Source organism: Geotrypetes seraphini, chromosome 12 (genome assembly GCF_902459505.1).
Source record: "Geotrypetes seraphini chromosome 12, aGeoSer1.1, whole genome shotgun sequence".
Classification (NCBI taxonomy): Eukaryota; Metazoa; Chordata; class Amphibia; order Gymnophiona; family Dermophiidae; genus Geotrypetes; species Geotrypetes seraphini.
The window spans coordinates 116,536,982-116,559,438 of record NC_047095.1 but is presented as its reverse complement, the minus strand read 5'-3'; the positions used below and the strand labels follow the sequence as shown (position 1 = coordinate 116,559,438).

Here is a 22,457-nt window from a genome sequence, read left to right as displayed (position 1 = left end):
AAGGGGAGGGGGTGCGATCCATTCCGGGCACAGTCTTGGTGAGCACCTGTCCTCGTCTCCACCCCACCCCCACTGCTGCGCATGCGTGCCGCTTCCCTTCCTCGCACCTCTGTAATGTTCTTGGCGTAAGCGGCAACCACCAATCTGCTATTGTGCCAGTATCGGCTCTTTCTCTGATGTCATTTCCTGGACCTAGGGGGTTGGGGGGTTTCTGCTCGTATGGGGGAAGCGAAATGGTGTTCAAGTGGCAGGAGGAGATAGGGAAGGAGCGTGTGGAGGTGGGGGGGAGAAGCGCCTCTTACCCTCGCTACGCCACTGCTGAAACGTGCTGAAGCAGTGCCTTTTCTTTCTGTACTTTCTGCTTGCGATGAGCAGAAATTTATGCGTACCTGACTGTATTTCCCTCTGCCTCTGGCTTCTTTGTGCCTTATATATTGCCGTTCCTTCTAATGCACTAGCCAGGCACTAGTCTCCTTTCTTCTGCACCTGTCTACCTTTGTTAGTGCTCATAATCACTCATAAAACTGTCAGTCTGCATTATATTATGCCATGTTATGTTAATCAAGTTTTCTATTCCGCCTTTACCTATTCAGTTCAAGGTCGGATTACAAGAGGTTGTGTCAGTTACCCAGGAAGTTACAATGGACTAAATGCCACAGACATTCAAAAGATCTATAGAGAACTCCTATTAGAGATATGATATCATGCCATCTTTTTTCCCTCGCTTGAGTCCAGCACTTCTCAGTCATTCTAGTGATTTTTTTCTTTTTGCCACTTTTGGTTTCTAGTATATACTTTTATGCTTTTTTAGCTGAACCTTCTGATGGAAACATTTATCACATTCAGAGGATTGAAATGATGCCTCTCCCATATCTGTTGATTTATGCTTTTTCAGATGGTCTTTCCAACGAAAACATTTAACACATTCAGAACATTTAAATGGTTTCTCTCCTATGTGTATAGTTTTTATATTGTTGTAGCTGATGTTTCTGATAGTAAGATTTATCACATTCAGGACCTTTAAAGAGTTTTTCTCCCATACATATGACTTTATGCTGTTCTAATTGATGTTTGAATAGGTAAGATTTATCACATATAGAGAATTTTTTTAAAAAGTTTCTCTACAATGTGTCACTTCAAGCTGTTATAGTTGACATTTCAGACAGTAAGATTTATCACATTTGGAGCACTTAAAGGGTTTCTCCCCAGAATGTTTCATTTTATGCAATTGTAGGGGAAATGCATACCTGAAATACTTATCACATTCAGAACATTTAAATTGTTTTCTTTTCCTTGTGTGTCATTTCATGCTGTTCTGGTTTAATTTTACATCAGCAATTTTACCAAATTCAATACATTTACATGGTTTTACTCCCATACAAGGGAAGTGCTGAAAAGTTCTCAGCCTAACCAACTTCCTAAATGCTGATCATTATTTTGCCACTGTAGCTGAAAATAGCATTATCTTATTTCATTAAGTGCCAATATGTAGAAAGGAAATTCTGTTTTGGCATTATTTCAGAGCAATGATTGAACCATATCCACGTTATTCCCTTCTTGTGCTGAAAACATTTCAGCACCCCCTCGTATGTATCATGGTATGCCTTTGCAAGCTGGCTTCAACCCTGAAGCACTTTGCACATTCAGAACATTTAAATGGTTTCTCTCTTGTATGTATCCTCATGTGGCACCGTAAATTGGACTGCTGCCTGAAACATTTATCACACTCATAGCATTTAAAAGGTTTCTCTCCTGTGTGTGTCATTTTATGCTGTTGTAGATAATATTTCCGCCGGAAATATTTACCACATTCAGAGCATTTATATGGTTTTACTCCCGTATGTATCATGGTATGGCTTTGCAAGCTGGCTTCCAGCCTGAACCACTTTTCACATTCAGAACATTTAAATGGTTTCTCTCCTGTATGTATCCTTTTATGCCACTGTAGACTGCAACGACTACTGAAATATTTATCACATTCGGAACATTTAAAAGGTTTCTCTCCTGTGTGTGTCATTTTGTGGCGCTGTAGATTACATTTCCGAGGGAAACATTTATCACATTCAGAGCATTTAAAGGGTTTCTCTCCAGTATGTGTTTTTTTATGGGATTGCAGAGATGATGTATACTTGAAATGCTTATTACATTCAGAACATTTAAAGGGTTTCTCTCCTGTGTGTGTCCTTTTGTGTGTCCACAGATGTCTTTTCATACGGAAATGTTTATCACATTCAGAGCACTTAAATGGTTTTTCTCCTGTGTGTGTCATTGCATGCCATCGTAAGTAAGACTTGTCCGTGAAACATTTATCACATTCAGAGCATTTAAAGGGTTTGCCTCCATTATGTCTCATTTTATGCTTTCTTAAGTGATCTTTCTGCTGGAAACATTTACCACATTCAGAACATTTAAATGGTTTCTCTCCAGTGTGTATCATTTTATGCTCTTGCAACTCATTTTTCAAACGGAAATATTTATCACATTCAGAGCATTTAAAAGGTTTCTCTCCAGTATGTATCTTCATATGCCACTGTAGACCGCAGCGACTACTGAAATATTTATCACATTCAAAACACTTAAAAGGTTTCTCTCCTGTGTGCGTCATTTTGTGACGCTGTAGGTTACATTTCCGCAAGAAACATCTATCACATTCAGAACATTTAAAGGGTTTCTCTCCTGTATGTGTCATTTTGTGACGACCTAGATGACCCTTCTGCTGGAAACATTTATCACATTCAGAGCATTTAAAGGGTTTGTCTCCCGTATGTGTCATTCCATGTTGTTGTATGCCGTCTTCCAAACTGAAATATTTATTGCATTTAGAACACCGAAATTTCTGATGATGTGTAAGCTGTGCTCTAGACAGAGAATGCTCGTCTTCTCTATGAATTTTTTTATTTTCTTTGAGGACTGATGTCTTTGGAGACATTTTCTCACACCCAGTACACTGAAATCGTTTTCCTTTTGTGTGAATTTCAGGACGTGGTTCCAGTTCAACTGTGCCATCCAGGTATTGTAATGATCTCTTTTGAAAGTGAAGTTTTCTCTGTTCCAGAAGCTTGGTTTTCTTACGGATTCTTTCTTCACATCGAGGATATTGGATACATTTGTCTCTAGATTTTTCGGTCAGCTTGTTCTCACTTTTGGTCTGGTTCTGGTGTGAGTTGTTGCTAACGTTTTCAAGGTTTAGGAGGTGATTGGAATTGCTCTCTTGTTCAGTACATATGTTTGGTCTGTCTCTATTTTGGGCTTTTTCTTTCCCTGTACCAGCACCTCCCTCACAGTCAGATGAGAAATCTGGTCTCTCTTTGGAGCCTTCCATCTCTTTCCATTCCATTCCATTCCATTCCATCTCTTTCCATTCCATTCCATCTCTTTCCATTCCTTCCCTCTTTCCATTCCTCATTCTCTCACTGTTATTCCCAAAACTATCATCTATTGGATAAATATGAAAGTATAATCATTAATGATTAGAGAAATATCACTAAATTCAAATTAGACTACTGTAATGTGATTTACACTGAATTGCCTCAGAAAATGTTAAGATGGTTATAGCTAGTCCAACATATCCCTGCAAGGGTTATGGGAGGGTTATTGATTTATTTGGATTTTTTGGAAAAAATTCATAAAAGAGAGATGACACTTACGAGGTCTCTTTTTTACAATGAACACAGCTTATGTTGACCAAATAAACTTTTGAAGTCCTGGTTCAAGTTTGTTAACGGAACACACCAATGGCAATTTACTTAAAACATCAGAATTGCTTCTCAATTTAAAATCATCTTTAATTTTAATAGGTTTATACTTAAATTTATATCTAATTTTCAAAAAACTGGAGGGGAAAAAAAAATCTCATATCATTCATTGGTCTATAAAGAAACCCACTGTAAAGATGCTTGGTGTGCTCTAACCTTACTAAGAATTATTTTCTTATCTTGGGAGGAACAGGTTAGTTATATTTTAAATCCAACATCTCTTGGACCTTCTGCAGTTGTCTCAAATAATATTTCCATTTATGAACGCATGGACAGAGCAGTTAATTGCATAATTGGGGCAGAGAGATTTTTGTCACCAGTAGAAGTATACCTGGCCATGCTTGGATTAAGCAGTAATTCCCAACCCTGTCCTGGGGAACCCCCAGCCAGTCGGGTTTTCAAGATATCCCTAATGAATATGCACAAGAAAGATTTGCATATAATGGAAGTGGAAAAAGGATAAAACCGAGGAAAATTGGAAAGAGCACAGGAAGCATCAAAAAGAATGTCACCGCGTGGTCAGAAAAGCAAAAAAAGAATACGACGAGAGACTAGCCATGGAAGCACGAAATTTTAAACCGTCCTTCCGATATATGAAAGGAAATCAGCCGGCGAGGGAGGAGGTGGGACCCCTGGATGAGGGAGACAGGAAGGGAGTGGTGAAGGAGGAAAAAGAGTTGGCGGGCAGACTAAACATGTTCTTCTCGTCGGTCTTTACGAGAGAAGACACATCCAACGTGCCGGAACCAGAAAAGATCTTCAAGGGAGATCAAGAGGAAAAATTATCATGCATGGAGGTAAGCCTCGAAGATGTACTCAGACAGATAGATTAAAAACTGACAAATCTCCGGGCCCAGACAGAATCCACCCGAGAATAATGAAAGAGCTCAGAGACGAAACAGCGGAGTTACTGCAGCAGATTTGTAACCTATCCTTGAAAACAGGGGTAATCCCGGAGGACTGGAGGATAGCGAATGTTACACCTATCTTCAAAAAAAAATCGAGAGGCGACCCGGAGAACTACAGACCGGTGAGCTTGACCTCAGTTCCGGGGAAGATGGCTGAATCATTGATCAAGGACAGTATCAATGAGCATATAGAAAAAAATAAACTGATGAGAACAAGCCAGCATGGTTTTTGTAAGGAAGATCATGCCAAACGAACCTACTGCACTTCTTTGAGGGGATAAGCGAACAATTGGACAAAGGTGACCCCATAGACATCGTATTTGAGAGAAGAAAGAATTTTAGATAAATTTAAGAGTAATCTTAAAGGATTTCTTTTTAAAGATGCTTTTAGTGATTAATTAATTTTATATTTTAACTTTTTTAATCATTTTAAATTCACCTACCTTCCCCATTGTTTTTATCCTTAAATGTCTCTATTATATTAAAATGTATTTCTATACCTCATTTTGCCCATTGTTTTCAAGTTTGTATCGTTATGTCATGTATACTTTGGATACTTTAATGTATGTTAAATTACTATAAATTTATCTAATTTTGTAAATATTGATGTACATCGCCTAGAACTTTGAATAGGCGATTAATCAAATTTTATAATAAACTTGAAACTTGTATATCTGGATTTCCAAAAAAGCCTTTGACAAGGTACCCCATGAGCGCCTACTAAGGAAACTGTGGAGCCACGGGGTGGAAGGGGACGTGCACAGACGGATCAAAATTTGGCTGACGGACAGGAAACAGAGGGTAGGAGTAAAGGGACACTGGAAAGGGGTCACGAGTGGTGTCCCACAGGGGTCAGTACTGGGACCGCTGCTGTTCAATATATTCATTAATGACCTGGAAACAGGGACGAAGTGCGAAGTTATAAAATTCGCGGACGACACAAAACTCTCCAGTAGGGTTAGAACTGTTGAGGAATGTAAAGAACTACAAAGAGACCTGAACAAACTGAGTGAGTGGGCAAAAAAAATGGCAGATGAGCTTCAATGTAGAGAAATGTAAAGTCTTGCACATAGGGAAAGGGAACCCGATGTATAGCTATACGATGGGAGGGATGGTACTGGGGAAAGGCAACCTAGAAAAGGACTTGGGGGTATTGGTGGATATAACAATGAAGCCGGCGGCACAATGCGCAGCGGCCTCAAAGAAGGCAAACAGAATGTTGGGCATTATCAAAAAAGGTATCACAACCAGAACGAAGGAGGTTATCCTGTCACTGTATCGGGCGATGGTGCGCCCGCATCTGGAGTACTGCGTCCAATACTGGTCGCCGTACCTTAAGAAGGATATGGCGATGCTCGAGAGGGTCCAGAGAAGAGCAACAAGGATGATAAAAGGCATGGAAAACCTTTCGTATGCTGAAAGGCTAGAGAAGCTGGGGCTCTTTTCCCTGGAAAAGCGGAGACTTAGAGGGGACATGATAGAGACTTCTAAGATCATGAAAGGCATAGAGAAGGTGGAGAGGGACAGAAAGAGAGAGAGACAGAGATAGAAAGAAAGAGAGAGAGAAAGGGAGAGAGACAGAAAGGGAGAGAGAGAGAGAAAAAAAAATTGGAGAAACTGGGGTCTTTTCCCTGGAAAAGCGGAGACTCAGAGGGGACATGATAGAGACTTCTAAGATCATGAAAGGCATAGAGAAGGTGGAGAGGGACAGATTCTTCAGACTAGCCGGGACAACAAAAACAAGAGGGCATTCAGAAAAATTGAAAGGAGGCAGATTCAGAACATATGCTAGGAAGTTCTTCTTCACTCAGAGGGTGGTAGACACCCGGAATGCACTTCCAGATGAGGTGATAGGACAGAGTACGATATTGGGTTTCAAAAAGGGACTGGATGATTTCCTGAAGGAGAAGGGGATTGAAGGGTATAGATAGAGGGATATTAAATGATTAGGGAATAAAAAGTTTAGGTTAGGGATCACTTACAGGTCATGGACCTGGGGGGGCCCCCGCGGGAGTGGACTGCTGGGCACGATGGACCCCTGGTCTGACCCGGCAGAGACAATGCTTATGTTCTTATTTAATTATTTATGAAATTGTACATCGCCTAGAAAATGTGATAGGCGATTAATCAAATTTTTATAATAAACTTGGAATAAACTTGGAAACAGGTATGCATCTCTCTCTCATGCATATTCATTAGGGATATCTTGAAAACTCGACTGGCTTGGACAGGGTTGGGAACCACTGGATTAAAGTATGGAATATCTGGCTAGGTAGAAATGGCCAGCATTTTTAGGGTTAAGTGCCAAAATTCGGCCCTTAACTGGGTAAGTTAAAATGGACCAAGAGAGGTCTTATTTGTCTGGTTAATTTATCCAGTTAACAGCTGAATCTCGACACTTAACCGGGTACGTCCTGACTCTGCTCCCCCAGGTCAATTTCTTAGGTTTGGTGTCTTTCTCCTTTATTTTATGTTTTATAACAAACTCAGAAAAAAAAAAGAAGAAAACCTAAGACCCAAATATGGGACTCCACAGGCTTACCACATCCATCTGCTGGAGACTGAGGAAGAAAGAGAGGCTTACTTGAAAGTCAGGGCGCCATCTGCTGGTGGGTGTGCATAACCCCCCATGGAGAGAACGTACAGATGAGACACCAGCATGCTTTTGTGTTTTACTGGGTTTGAATTTAAACATTTTAGGGGGAAGGGGGGATTCAAATAGCAATGAAGAGCCAGTTGACATCTGCAGGCAGGGGAGGTTCACTCAGAGGTTTGGCCCTCCCTACCACCTGCCCCGCAACTACTGGAAGTTCAGAGGGACATTGCCGCCATCATGCAATATGACAACAGCAAATCCGTCTTTGGGTATAACCCTAACAGCAGTGGGATGCCTGCTCCAGGTTTCCAAGTGAGCTGGGGGGTAACCCGTACGGAGCAGCTTTGGGTTTACCATCAAGATCAATGATTGTATGTGGTTTTGGTGGCTGGTTGGATTATTACACAGCCCAGTGGTAAAATTCAGGAGGAGGCCTGGGCTTGGATTAAGAGGAAATTTAAGATGATGACAGACTGGGAAAATCCTGATAATGGCTTCTTATCCCACCGGCACCGAAACTCAAAATGATTCTGGAAGATGTTAATCAAAAATGTCCCAGGAGGAATGGTCTACTTACTTGTAACGGGAGGGTGGATCTCTTCAGTTGTCTCTGACTTAAGATGATCCATGATGGGGGTATTTTCCTCTTGTTTAATATTCAGGGAGAACACAGACGTCACAATCGGAAGGCCTGCGATGAGGAAGCCAACATGTCGTTTCTAGAAGGATTCACCAGGGATCTTAGATTATACCAGAAAATGGAATTTATAAGTCTCCGGTGTTGGAGGTTAAAGACCCATTTCCTGTGACCTGAAAACTCAAAGCTCTTTAAATCCTACACATTTGACTCACCCGTGAGCGGGTCATTCAGGTTTTCTTTTCCCTCCCACTCACAGCATTGAGTGAAATATTTCTCATCGGCCTTTTTAATCTTGAGTGTGACATCAGGATTGACAATTGAAGAACCTGTCAAAATGAAACAGGAAAAATGCATTTAGTGTACTTAAAGAACCCCCACCGAGGGTTGGGGGAGGTTTATCTGTGTTCTGTTTCAGTGGAACAGGGGTAGCTGTGTGTGTAGAGTGTGGCACAGTGGGTTAGAGCTACAATCTCAGCAACCTGAGGTTGTGGGTTCAAACCCTGTGCTTCTCCTTGTGACCCTGGGCAAGTCACTTAATCCCCCTTTGTCCCAGGTACATTAGATAGATTTGAGCCCACCAGGACAGACAGGGAAAAAATGCTTGAGTACCTGAATAAATTCATGTAAACCGTTCTGAAGTACTGAGAAGTGTGAAAAGTTTCAGCCTCTGACAACCAGAGCTGCTATTGTGATGTCATAATGCCTCATTCCACCAATGCCTCAGAGCCAACCTCATCAGTGATGTCACAATGGCTTGACTGCCCTATACTTGGCTCACATAAGAATCAGAGTGTGAATGGACACAGCCACTGACGCTCAAGCCTTGCATTGAAGAATGCTGGTGTAGAAGGACTGAGGTTGGAGATAGACACTAAAGAATGACAGTCTCTGGTATCCAGAGCAGATATTGTGATGTTATAATGCCTCATTCCACCAATGCCTAAGAGCCAACCTCATCAATGATGTCACAATGGCTTGATTGTCCTAGACTTGGCTCACTTTTACTACATTTTGATTTCTACACTGGTGCAGTGGTTAGAGCTACAGCCTCAGCACTCTGTGACCCTGGGCAAGTTACTTAATCCTCCTCTATCCCAGGTACATTGGGGGGTTCTTATGGTTTTTATTAGGATTTTATATACCGCCTATCCAGGTTTTCTAAGCGGTTTTACAATCAGGTACTCAAGCATTTTCCCTATCTGTCCCGGTGGGCTCACAATCTGGTGAGCCCACCAAGACAGATAGGGAAAACGCTTGAAGCACCTGCCATCATTAGGTGCGCAATTGTCCCAGCTGGAGATACATAGAAACATAGAAACATAGAAATAGACGGCAGATAAGGGCCCACGGCCCATCTAGTCTGCCCACCTTAATGTCCCTCCCCTACCTTTGCCCTGTGAATAGATCCCATGTGCTGATCCCATTTGGCCTTAAAATCAGGTACGCTGCTGGCCTCAATCACCTGTAGTGGAAGACTATTCCAGCGATCAACCACTCTTTCAGTGAAAAAGAATTTCCTGGTGTCACCTCGTAGTTTCCCGCCCCTGATTTTCAACGGATGCCCTCTTGTTGTCGTGGGACCCTTGAAAAAGAAGATATCTTCCTCTGCCTCGATGCGGCCCGTAAGATACTTGAACGTCTCGATCATGTCTCCCCTCTCTCTGCGCTCCTCGAGCGAGTATAGCTGTAATTTGTCAAGCCGTTTTTCGTATGGTAGATCCTTGAGTCCCGAGACCATCCGGGTGGCCATTCTTTGCACCGACTCCAGTCTCAGCACATCCTTGCGATAATGCGGCCTCCAGAATTGCACACAGTATTCCAGGTGGGGCCTCACCATGGATCTATACAATGGCATAATGACTTCCGCCTTACGACTGACGAAACCCCTTCGTATGCAGCCCATGATTTGTCTTGCCTTGGACGAAGCCTGCTCCACTTGATTGGCAGACTTCATGTCCTCACTGACGATTACCCCCAAGTCTCGTTCTGCTACCGTTTTTGCTAGGATCTCGCCATTAAGGGTATAAGACTTGCATGGATTCTGGCTGCCCAGGTGCATAACTTTGCATTTTTTGGCATTGAAGTTGAGTTGCCATGTCCTAGACCATCGCTCCAGTAGGAGTAGGTCGTGCATCATGTTGTCGGGCACTGAATCTTCGTCTGTTGTGCATTTGCCCACTACATTACTCAGTTTGGCGTCATCGGCGAATAATGTTATTTTACCTCGAAGCCCTTCTGCCAAGTCTCTTATAAAGATGTTGAATAGGATTGGGCCCAAGACTGAGCCCTGTGGTACTCCACTAATCACCTCCGTCATTTCGGAGGGGGTGCCGTTCACCACCACCCTTTGGAGCCTACCTCCAAGCCAGCTCCCAACCCATTTTGTCAATGTGTTACCTAATCCTATAGAACTCATCTTGCTCAGTAACCTGCGGTGTGGTACGCTATCGAATGCTTTGCTAAAGTCCAGGTACACGATGTCCAGGGACTCCCCTATATCCAGCTTCCCCGTTACCCAGTCAAAGAAGCTGATCAGGTTGGATTGGCAGGATCTCCCCTTAGTAAATCCATGTTGTCGGGGATCCCGTAGATTCTCCTCATCCAGGATCTTATCTAATTGGTCTTTGATTAGAGTTTCCATTAGTTTGCTCACTATCGATGTTAGACTCACTGGTCTGTAGTTTGCTGTCTCCATCTTTGAGCCTTTCTTGTGGAGTGGAATGACGTTAGCCGTCCTCCAGTCCAACGGGACGCTGCCTATACTAAGGGAGAGGTTGAAGAGCGCGGACAGTGGCTCCGCCAAGACATCACTCAGCTCCCTAAGCACCCTGGGGTGCAGGTTGTCCGGCCCCATTGCTTTGTTAACCTTGAGCTTTGACAGCTCACCGTAGACACTGCTGGGCGTAAACTCAAAGTTACTAAACGGGTCAACTGAGCCAACCCTTGTCTGTAGCTGAGGGCCGAGCCCTGGCGCTTCTCGGGTGAAGACTGAGCAGAAGTATTCATTTAATAGTTGGGCTTTTTCCGAATCCTTTTCCACATAGTCTCCGTCTGGTTTCCTAAGACGTACAATCCCGCCTGAGTTTTTTCTTCTATCACTGATATACCTGAAGAAGGATTTATCTCCCTTCTGGATGTTCTTTGCTAGAGACTCCTCCATGAGGAATTTAGCCTCCCTGACTGCTGTTTTGACGGCTTTTGATTTGGCCAGGTAGTCTGCTCTAGAGTCCTGCTTCCCTGATTGTTTGTAAGAGATGAATGCTTTTTTCTTCTCCTTGATCAGGTCTGAGATCTCCGCAGTAAACCACTGTGGCTTATTGTTCCTTCGCCGTTTACTTACTGATTTTACATAGCGGTTTGTTGCTTCTTGTATGGTTGCTTTCAAAGTCGACCACATGTCTTCCACGTTATCGGTTTCTTCTTGGCTTTGTAGCGCCTGGTGAACGAAGTCTCCCATTTCTTTGAAATTTGTGTCCTTGAATTTGAGGACTTTGGTTAGTGTAGTAGATTTAGTGAAACCTTTCCTGATATTGAACCATACCATGTTGTGGTCACTGGAGGCCAATGTGTCGCCCACCGAGACCTCTGTGACACTTTCTCCATTGGTAAGTATCAGGTCCAGTATTGCCTGATCCCTTGTCGGTTCCAACACCAGTTGCCTGAGGCTTGCTCCTTTCATAGAGTTTAATAGCCTCCTGCTGCTGCCGGAAGCAGAGGTAAGTGTAACCCAATCCACATCAGGCATGTTGAAGTCACCTAGCAATACTGTGTCCCCACGCAAGGTGATATTTTCTATATCTTCGATTATTTCCATATCCAGGTCATCCTGTTGTCTTGGGGGTCTGTAAATTACGCCAAGATACAAGCATTTGTCCTTCCCTCTGGCCAAATTAACCCAAAGGGATTCCCCAGTATACTGGACATCTGAGATTCTCGTGACCTTAATGTCATCTTTAGTATATAATGCTACACCCCCTCCCTTCCTACCCTCTCTGTCCCGGCGAAGCAAGTTGTAACCCGGTATGACCATGTCCCACCCGTGGGAGTCTGTGAGCCAGGTTTCGGATATCGCCACCACATCCAGGTCGTCATTCCTTATTTCTGTTTCCAATTCCAGGATCTTGTTTCCTAAACTGTGTGCGTTGACGTACATAGCCCTCCATGTTATATTTTTGTTATGTCTCAGTGGGGATATTCCTGTTTGAGCTATTTGAACACCTTTAGCATTGTTTGTGTTATTTGTGCTTTCCTGAGGCTCAGAACCACAATGTGTACTCCCCATATACCCAGAACTACAGTGTGTACTCCCCCTAGACCCGGAATTACAATGTGACCCTACTCCCGACTCAAAAGTGTGTGCACTCACCCCTGACCCAGAATTTCGGTGTCTACTTTCCTCAGATGATTTTTACAATCATTAGTTCATTTGCTATTTCTCTTTCTGAAGTTATTCCTAAAGCAACAGAAGTATTAGGTCTAATGGAGCAATGGGTGACTGAATTTAGACTGAAGCTTAACTCAGAAAAAACAAAGATTTTTGTAGCTTCACTGCACCCGTTTGATACTAAAACATCATTGTGTATAAATAAATTCAGCCATCCTATTCAATCTACCAATAAGGTTTTGGGAATAATACTGGACCAGGGCTTGACTATGAAGAACCAGGTGGACTTTTTGGTCAGAAAGGGTTTCTTTACTCTTTGGAAGCTTCGGTCCATTAGGGCTTATTTTGATGTTTCATCATTTAGTCTCTTATACTAAGCCAGCTTGATTACTGCAATATTGCCTATTTGGCAATTTCCCAGAAGAATATGCAACGATTGCGAATAGTACAAAACGCGGCGGTCAGGCTGATTTTTAGGTTGAAGAAATACGATCACGTAACGCCCTCCTATCGTGTACTGCATTGGCTGCCAATGGAGGCGCGGGCGAAGTTTAAGTCTGGTGGCTTCGGTTTTAAGGCTTTGTTTGGTTTAGCTCCCAAATCTATAATTGAGCTTTTCTCTTTTGCAACCGACAGACATAAGAGAAACTCACATCTGAATTTTGTTTTTCCGCCTATTAGAAACATAGAAAGATGACGGCAGAAAAGGGCTACAGCCATCAAGTCTGCCCACTCTACTGTCCCACCCCATTAAGTCAGAGTGCTGCTCGACCCACGTAGAGATCCCACGTGGATGTCCCATTTATTCTTAAAGTCGAGCACGCTAGTGGCCTTGATCACCTGCACCGGTAGTTTGTTCCAGTGATCCGCCACCCTTTCTGTAAAGAAATACTTCCTGGTGTCACCACCAAATCTCCCTCCTCTGAGTTTGAGCGGGTGCCCCCTTGTGACTGAAGGTCCCTTAGGAAAGAATGTAATGTAATGTAATGTAATGTAATTTATTTCTTATATACCGCTACATCTGTTAGGTTCTAAGCGGTTTGAAGAAAATATACATTAAGATTATAAATGAGAAGTAAGAAGGTACTTAAAAAAATTCCCTTACTGTCCCGAAGGCTCACAATCTAACTTAAGTACCTGGAAATTAATAAAGAAGAGAAAATAAAGATGGTTGAAAAAAGAAAAATTCTATGTGAACTTATAGGATGGAAATTAAACTGACAGTGAAGAACTGTATGAAAAATACATATGGAATGCAGTTAGAGAGGGTAGGTTACAATCTATTTATGGTATTTGTTTAATTGGAAGGTGTTAAGGTGGGTCATTTGGGGAAAGGTTATCTGAAGGTAGGTGAATCTTCTGGAGGTAAAAGAGGAGGGGTTAAGATATTTGGATGAATTTTTTGAAAAGCAGGGTTTTGATTTCTTTTCTGAATGTTTTGAAGTTGTCGTTTTCCACCTCGACACGACCTGTGACGTACTTAAATGTCTCAATCCTGTCACCCCTCTCCCTGCGCTCCTCTAGAGAGTAGAGCTGCAACTTGCCCAGTCTTTCCTCGTATGAGAGACCCTTGAGTCCGGAGACCATCCTAGTGGCCATTCGCTGGACTGACTCAGCTCGAAGTACATCTGAGGATGTAAACATTAGAGGATGTAAACTTAAAAAAAAATCATCCAAATCTTTTTTCATAACAAGCAGCGTTATGGGGTCAGGATTTAGAGCAATTGCTTTTGCTTCCTGACACTTATGGGGAATTTAGGAGACAGCTAAAAGCATTTCTGTTTTCAAAGTATTTAGGCAGCTAATTCGTAAAAATTTTATTATGCACTATTTTGATCATTTTAGTGTCTCTAATTATTGGCTTTTAACTTTTTTAGTTCTATTCAATTTCTTTTCTTAGTTGTTTTTTTTAACTACTGTAAACCGCATAGAACTTTACGGCCTTGTGATATATAAACTAATTATTATTATTACGTAAACCGCTTTGAGTGTGGTGTATAACTACAAAAAGGCGATATACAAGTCCCAATCCCTTTCCCTTTTGGAGTGTGTGCATTTGTATAATAAAACTGGGTCAGAAAAGCCAGCTACGGCATGCCACGTGATTACAATTACAGTTTGAAAGGCTTCTGTTCTCATTATTTCTGTGATGCTGGAGCCACTTGATAAATAGTGATTACAACATGATCAGATTTGATATAATCTCTGTACAAAGAAAAGCTAATGCAATAGCATTTAACCTTCTGATAGAAAACTATGATAAAATGAGGAGAATGGTAAAAAAAAGAAACAGAGAGAAGCAGCTACAAAGGTCAAAAATTTACATCAAGTGTGGATGTTATTCAAAAATGTCATCCTGGATGCCCAAACAAGATACAAGTCCATGCATTAAAAAAGAAGGCCAAACGATAGCTGGCATGCTTTAAAAGTGAGATGAAAGAAACTTTTACAGCTAAAAGAAAATCCTTCAGAAAAGAGAAGAAGGAACTGACTGAAAATAATAGAAAACAGCATAAGGAATGGCAAGTGAAATGAAGATTGTGTTGGAGGCAAAAACATTTTAGTAAAACCTTTTTAATAATAATAATAATAATTTTATTTCTTATGTACCGCCAAAGCCGTACTAGTTTGAGGCGGACAATCAGCGAATGAGTACAATCAGCGAGTACAGATACAATTAATATATGTAAGCAGGAAACAGGAGTGATATAAGGGGATTTTGGGCGACAGGGGTCGGGTAAGAGGTCTTAGGTTACAAATCGGTTAAATAGGTTAGTTTTTAATACTTTTCTGAAGTTTAAACATAGAAACATAGAAGATGACGGCAGATAAGGGCCATAGCCCACCAGGTCTGCCCACTCTACTGACCCACCCCCAAGTCTACTATCCTAAGGATCCCACTCCTGGTGACAGGTTCCCTTGGCTTAACCCTCTAAGGGATCCCACATGGGCATCCCATTTGCTCTTAAATTCTTGCACGCTGTTTGCCTCGATCACCTGCACCGGGAGCTCGTTCCAAGGATCAACCACTCTCTCGCTGAAGAAATATTTCCTGGTGTCGCCATGAAATTTCCCGGTGGGATGAGGAGCGTGAGATAGTATTACTCAGCCAATCATTTAGATGACCTGCTTGGAAGGCAAGTGTTCTGTTCAGGTATCTTTTGTAACGGCAGGCCTTTAGAGTTGGATGGCTGAAGAGATGAGCTCTGCGAGTGGGTCTGGATGGACAATCTAAGGTAAAATGGGGAACCAAGTATAAGGGGGCCGAATCAAGAATGGATTTGAAACAGAGACAGGCAAACTTGAACTGCACTCTTGCTTCCAAGGGTAGCCAGTGGAGTTTTTGGTAGTAGGGAGTTATGTGTTCCCATCTTTTTAGCCCGAAGATCAGTCAAATTGCCGAATTTTGGATGATACGGAGTCTTTGAATGGTTTTTTTGAAGGACCCTAGGTAGATAATGTTGCAGTAATCGAGTAAGCTCAGAATGGAGGATTGCACTAGTAAGCGAAATGAGGTAGCATCGAAGTACTTTCTGATGGTTCTTAGTTTCCATAACGTATATTAGAAGCAAGAAGCTCATAAAATAATTGGATGGACCACTAGATGACTGAGGAGTAAAAGGGGCACTCGGGGAAGACTTGGCCATAGTGTAAAGATTAAATGAATTCTTTGCGCCGGTCTTCACCAAGGAAGATGTGGGGGAGATACCAATGCCAGAAATGGCATTCAGTGCTGATGAGTCAGAGAAATTGAAACAAATGTCTGTAAACCTGAAAGATGTAATGGGATAATCAGACAAATTCAAGAGCAGCAAATCGCCTGGGCCAGATGGTATACATTTCAGATTACTGATAGAAATGAAAAATGAACTTGCAAAGCTATCGGTAGTAATTTATAATTTATCTTTAAAATCCAGCAGGGTACTGGAAGATTGGAGAGTGGCCAATGTAACACTACTTTTTAAAACTGGGTCCAGAGGAGATCCGGGAAATTATAGAAAAGGTACAGAGGAGATGGCTGAGAGTAGATATGATAGAGGTCTAAAACATACTGAGTGGAGTACAATGGGTAGCAATGGATGGCTAGTTTACCCTTTCCAAAAATACTAGGACTAGGGGACATGTAAAAAAGCTACCAAGTAGTAAATTTAAAACAAATGAGAAAAAATGTTTTCACACAACGTGTAATTAAACTCTGGAATTTCTTAAAAGCAGTTAGCTTAACAGGGTTTTTAAAATGGATAATTTTCTAAAAGAAAAGTCCATAAGCCTTTATTTAGATGGACTTGGGAAAATCCACTGCTTATTTCTAGGATAAACAGCATAAAACTTGTTTTACTCTTATGGGATTTTGCCAGGTACTTGTGATCTGGATTGGTCAGTGTGGAAACAGGAAACCGGGCTTGATGGACCTTTGGTTTGTTGCAGTATGGCAATGCTCATATTCTTATTCTCCTAGGTAGAGGCTTCGCAGGGGCCATTCTTTTCTACTAGCCAAGCTGCTGCTTATCAACATCTGAGAAGGAAGATCCAATCCTAAGATAGAGATAATCGCCAGGGTCCACTATAAATGCGCCTGTTTAGCTTTCAAAATCCTATACGGTATCCTCCCTCCCTTTATCCCTCTTTCTTGGAATTCCTCAAACCCTAATACCACCAGATCCTCCCACAAATTAAAACTATCCTTCCCCTCGCTAAAAGGCATTTCCCACACAGGAAAGCTGGGGACCTCCCTCCACTTCAAAATCACTGAGCTCTGGAACAACTTTACCTCCCCTCTTCGGAACTTGAGCTCCCTCCATCTGAAAACCTGGCTTTTCTCAAAAAATGTAAGTCTCCCTCCAACTTAGGAATCAAGGAAACTCTTATATCTTGGCATCCCAAGTCCTCTAAATTTTCTTCACACTTTTACCTCTAACCCTCTGTTGTAGTTCCTTCCTATTTCTCCTACTGTAAACCGCGTCGAGCTCTACGAACGTGGAGATGATGCGGTATACAAACCTAAGGATTAGATTAGATTATTTTATCTAGAGGCCAGCGACAGGGAGAAAGGGGATATTAGACCTCTGATATCTGGTAACCACCTGGAGGGCTTACCATTATACAATTGCACATCTGACATATCAAATTCTTATACAGCAGTCATAATTCTCTGATAGGAATCAGAAGAGGTAAATCCTTTCTCAAGTTCCCTTGTTTGGTTTTTGTTATAGAGAAAAGGGTCACCAACTCCAGCTGGTCTCCAGTTTCACACAAATATTTTATCTTACAGGACACACAGTATCTTTTGTTGGGTGTCAAAGGAATGGTGTCTTTTTCTGGGTCCCAGAGCACCACAGAAGTTCTTGTTGGTCTTGTGATGACAGAAGATTAATAATAATAATAATAACAGCTTATATACCGCAATACGGTTTACAAAGATTAAGCAAAGATACAAATTGATTGACTTTAAGAGGGGAGGAAGAAAGAGGGTTAATAGGACAGGAAATCCATTTTTGAGGAGAGTGATCAATAGAACAAGTTAATCGCTATAGAGGGGAAAGAGAAGAGAGGATCAGTTGTCTAGATACTTTAGGAACAGGTGTGTTTTCAGACGTTTCCTAAATTCCTCATAAGTAATGGGCGAAAGCAATTGTTCTAGGTATTTACCCCACGATGCTGCTTGGTGCGAGAGAAGATGTTCATGGTGTTTTTTCAGTTTACAACCTCTCACTGGGGGGGAAACGAAGTTGGAATGTGAGCTATAGGTGCTCATGGGACCTGGCAACTGAGATTATTCCAACCCAAATAAAACTGCAGCACCCATCCCTCAATGTGTCTGTGGGTGGTAGAGGACAGAAAAGGCATTTTACCTCGTGACACGAGAATGCCATGAAGGTACTTGATGACTTTCCTGTACAGCTCCTTCTGCCGTTCTCCCAGAAAGTCCCACTCCTCTTGCCGGAAATACGCCGCAAGGTCACTGAATGAGACCAATGCCTGAAACAGCAAACAAACATTCTTAGCCCTTCTTAGATGGCTGTGAAGCACGGGTCATGCATGACAAAGGAGTCTGCAAGCAGAGCACCGGCTTTTGAGAGAAAATGTTACGGAAAGATTCTGGGAATAGGATCATCACAGACTGTTAGGGCTGTTTTGCTCACCAGCTGGTCACTGACATGCGGCTCTTCCATTTTCAGGTTCTTCACTGTGGCCTCAGCACTGTCTCCTCGGAGGCCTGTTCCGAAAAAAAGGGAAAACAATTCCTTCAGTTTTTAAAAGCTAAGTCAACGATCAGCTAAACATGAGATGATGGTATGAGATTCTGTGAGCTCTGATCTTTAAGCAACCTGGTAGCGAAGTTGCTTACCTGTAATAGGGGTTCTCCATAGTTAGCAGAGGAATGCAGCCATATTGCATGGGGACATCATCTGATGGAATCCTGCATCCTGGAGGTTTCAAGTTCAATTTATTTAATATGCCACAAATATAAAACCAAAGGTAAATCTAAGTGGTTTGCCTTCTTCCTGAGCATATGCGGGTGTTTCCGCACTGGGTAAGACTCCTCTCCCCTCTTGTTTGTCCATTAGCAAGCCTGTCCTCATGGAGGTCAGAGGAGGAGGGTAGTCAACGAAGTTACCATGTTACAGATAAGCAACTTTGCTGTCTCTGAAGGCAAACAGTGGAGATGGAGACACACTGTATGTTGAGGCTTAAGCTATGGACTGTCCCATTGCAATTTTTGGTGCAACCTGGGAGGAATGGGGCAGACAGAGGCTTAAAAGAGCTAATGTATGGTGAAGGTATGTACTTGATAACCAGGTGGCAGCTCCGTTTTGAGATGATATCAGCATATACTGTGCCTGTACCTACCCTGCTTTTGCTTGGAGAAAAAGACCTTCTGTAGCTATGGAAAGTAACCATGACAAGGACATAAGAATTGCCATATTGGGTGAAAGCAAAGATCCATCAAGCACAGTATCCTGTTTACAACAGTGAAACAGAGAAACACGATGGCAGATAAAGGCCAAATTACATTACATTGGTGTCTTCTATCCCGCCAATACCTTTCAGTTCTAGGCGGTTTACAAAAGAATTGGCCTGGGCATTCCCAGAGGGATTGCAAGGTTAATAGTTGGAAAAAGCATCTGGGGAGTCGAGAAGGTTTAGTTAGATCAATTAACAAATTTCTTGAATAACCCATCTGAAGCATCCACTATCTCCTCCTCTCCCTATTGGCTAAGGCTCTTTACACCTGCATTGTGATGTCAGAGGACTTTATGGTTATAGAAACATTGTATCATGATGGCAGATAAAGGCCAAATGGCCCATCCAGTCTGCCCATCCACAGTAACCATTATCTCTTCCTCTTTCTAAGAGATCCCACTTGCCTATTCCAGGCTTTCTTGAATTCCGACACCATCTCTGCCTCCACCACCTCTTCCAGGTAGCCAGTCATCTATTTCCACTATGGGCCTTCCTGCTTCCCTCCATCCTGCTGCCGCCACTGTGATCCATCCAGCCTCCGCCCACTGCTGTCAGCGGGATCCTTTGTGCCGCCTTCAGTACAACCAGCGTCTGCCTCTCTCCAATTGCCAGCAGTCTGTGGCTCACAGAGAACAAAACCTAAAGGCTGCTGGGTGGAAGGAAGGGCGAGAGTCCTGGAGCAGCACCGAGAGGGGGTCAGAAAGAGAGACGAGTCGCAGGAAGGATGAAACAAAACCCATAAAGGATGAGAAACTGTAAGGAGAAAGAGGAAGACACGAGAAAAGAGGGAGAGAAACGGGGAGAGGAGAAGGTGGATTCAGAAAGAGGCAATTTGCAGGAAAAGGATGAGAGAAAAAGAGAGAAGGAATCAAAGACAAAAGGAAAGACTGACCCGATAATGAAAGGAGAAATTAAGAAATAAATTATACAAATAACAAAGGTTAGAAGGCAGGGATTGCGATTACAGCACCTCAGTGGCATAGTGAAAGTGGGAGAGTGCACCCCCTCATTCTCTTCCCTCCTGCTGCGTGCGCTCCACTTTCCTCCCCCCATACCTGTTAGCTCCCCACGCCAGCCTTGGCTCTCCCTCTGTCACTTCGTAGTTGCGGGACCCAGAAGTAATGTCAGAGGGGCGTGCCGTGGCCGGCGGGAACAGCGGGTTGGAGATGCCGCTCGCGCCGACAAGAGTTAGAGGTACGGTGGCGGGGAATTGAAGGCCCTTGTGGAGGGGAAGGAGCAAGGGGGCGGAGGGGAGGAAGGCGCCGATGCTCGGAGCAGTCCCCCCCCCTCCCACACCATTGCAGCACCTCATTCTCACAACGCCTGAGTCAGAGGAGGTGAAAGTCCTGTAAAATGTTTGGGTCAGTCCATCACTAGCTGTAAAGCAAAATACATCCCCTGTTTCGTGCAGTTCCTCACCTGGGTCTGCGATGGGCAGGTTCCCTCCACCTTGGGATCCCTCCAGCTTAAATCGGATTAAGATATCAGGTTTGACACTGGAGGAGCCTGTAATGGGAAAGAGGCTACAATATGTTTAGTGAAGTTACCCCAGGGCCTGTATTTACCGAATTTAATCTGCCTGTTTTACTGAAAACCAATTGTTAACAGATTACTAAGATATAAAACATTCAGTAAATTATTATCTGGCTAAGTAAATAAGAAACCAAAAACTGGACTTAGAGATATTTGGAGCATTGAGATTAAGCATCAAATTAATGCATCTCAGTGGCCACGGAGGATGAAGTGTACAATGTCTGCATGTATGAGGCAAACATGGTTTTTCCTGTTGCATAGAGCACTCTGGACCCCTGTGCGTTTACAAAAATTGGATTGCTCTAAGTCTAATAGATGTTGGCATTGTTACCTTGATGCTGGAACTTTAGATCGCTTGTTGTTTTATTGTCCATTCATTAAAAATTTTTGGATTTCTATTTGGGATCAAATAAATCATTTTTTTTTTTTTTAAAGTTTTTTATTGAATTTTTTTTCCATTTAACAACAAGTGTCATAAATTTTCATACAATTATCTTAACAATACACTTGATATTTTTATAATATATTTTATATATAACATTTCTTGTCTTATTTTTCTTATGGTTTTATATATCATATAATTGTAATTATTTTTCTTATAAAGTTATACAATATATATATTGTAATGATTTTATCAATTATTATTTAAATATGAACCTTTTCCCCCTCCCTTTATTACGTTATTTTCATGTAAGAATATCATCTATTATAATATTTTATTTATAATGTATGATAAAGAGAATAATTCCCTCCCCTTAACCCCTCCCTCCCTCCTTCTTTATACTATAAATAAATAAATAAATCATTTAATGGAAAATTATGTAGCATTATCATACAATTTTATTTGGCATGCTGATGAGAACTAAGACTCAAATATCTGCTAATAATAATAAGCTTTTGATGATATTGACAGGAGTTGCCATTCAACAAATAATGTATAACTGGAAAGATTGTACAAGGTTGAATTATTGTTTCTGGTGGAATTCAGTATGTCATGTGTTTAAAATGGAAAGAGCGTTGGCAGTTCAAAAAGGTTACTATAATAAATTTAAGGTGTGGGGGGGCCATTTTTAAATTATTCTAATGAATAATTTACACTTTTCCCAATTTTAATTCTTACATGTGGATCGGGGAGGGGGGGTTGGATTTCTATTAATAATATATATGAATGATAAGATATTATATTCATGTGCTATATTTTTTGTTGTATATGGAAGTGGGAGGGGGTGGGGGTTATATCTTTTTGTTGTATGATATGGTAGATTTTCAAGTGATATTGTATTCTAATTGTTTGATATTTACTGTACACTTGTGAATTATAAAATGAATAAAGAATGAAAAAAATAAAAAATAAAAAAATTCAGTAAAAGTAAATAATAATACAAGCCGTAAAGCCAGGAACATATGTTTGGGGTTTTTTCTCTTAACAGGGACCTATGTGAAATGCCAAAATAGGCATCCATGTTATCTATCGACTGAATTTATCTGGATTTGACAGACTGCTATTTGATTGGTCATCGTAATGGTGGAACAGCACTTGGAATTTAGTACACGGGAAGCACAAAATCATCAAACAAAGCAAAATGGAAGGAGAAAATGTGTAGCATAACATAGAAAGGCCCGAAAGACAACACACTGCTGAATGAATAATAAGACAAATAAACAGGTTGTAGAT

The 22,457-nt window shown here is 41.8% G+C and overlaps 1 protein-coding gene across 6 annotated transcripts in view; it reads right to left on the bottom strand.

Annotated features, from left to right (window-relative positions):
* Positions 1–1,113: 1,113 nt before the first annotated feature.
* LOC117346824 (zinc finger protein 665-like) overlaps positions 1,114–22,457 on the bottom strand; it is a 35,309-nt gene continuing 13,965 nt past the window's right edge. For all 6 annotated transcript variants that reach the window (XM_033916952.1, XM_033916956.1, XM_033916954.1 and 3 more), the window contains 6 exons: positions 20,669–20,755; positions 18,427–18,500; positions 18,136–18,262; positions 8,112–8,225; positions 7,837–7,950; positions 1,114–3,435 (listed from right to left, as the gene is read on the bottom strand). In XM_033916952.1, coding sequence (XP_033772843.1) covers positions 1,574–3,435; positions 7,837–7,950; positions 8,112–8,225; positions 18,136–18,262; positions 18,427–18,500; positions 20,669–20,755 — 2,378 coding nt within the window. In that variant the 3' untranslated portion in view covers positions 1,114–1,573. The remainder of the gene's footprint in view (positions 3,436–7,836; positions 7,951–8,111; positions 8,226–18,135; positions 18,263–18,426; positions 18,501–20,668; positions 20,756–22,457) is intronic.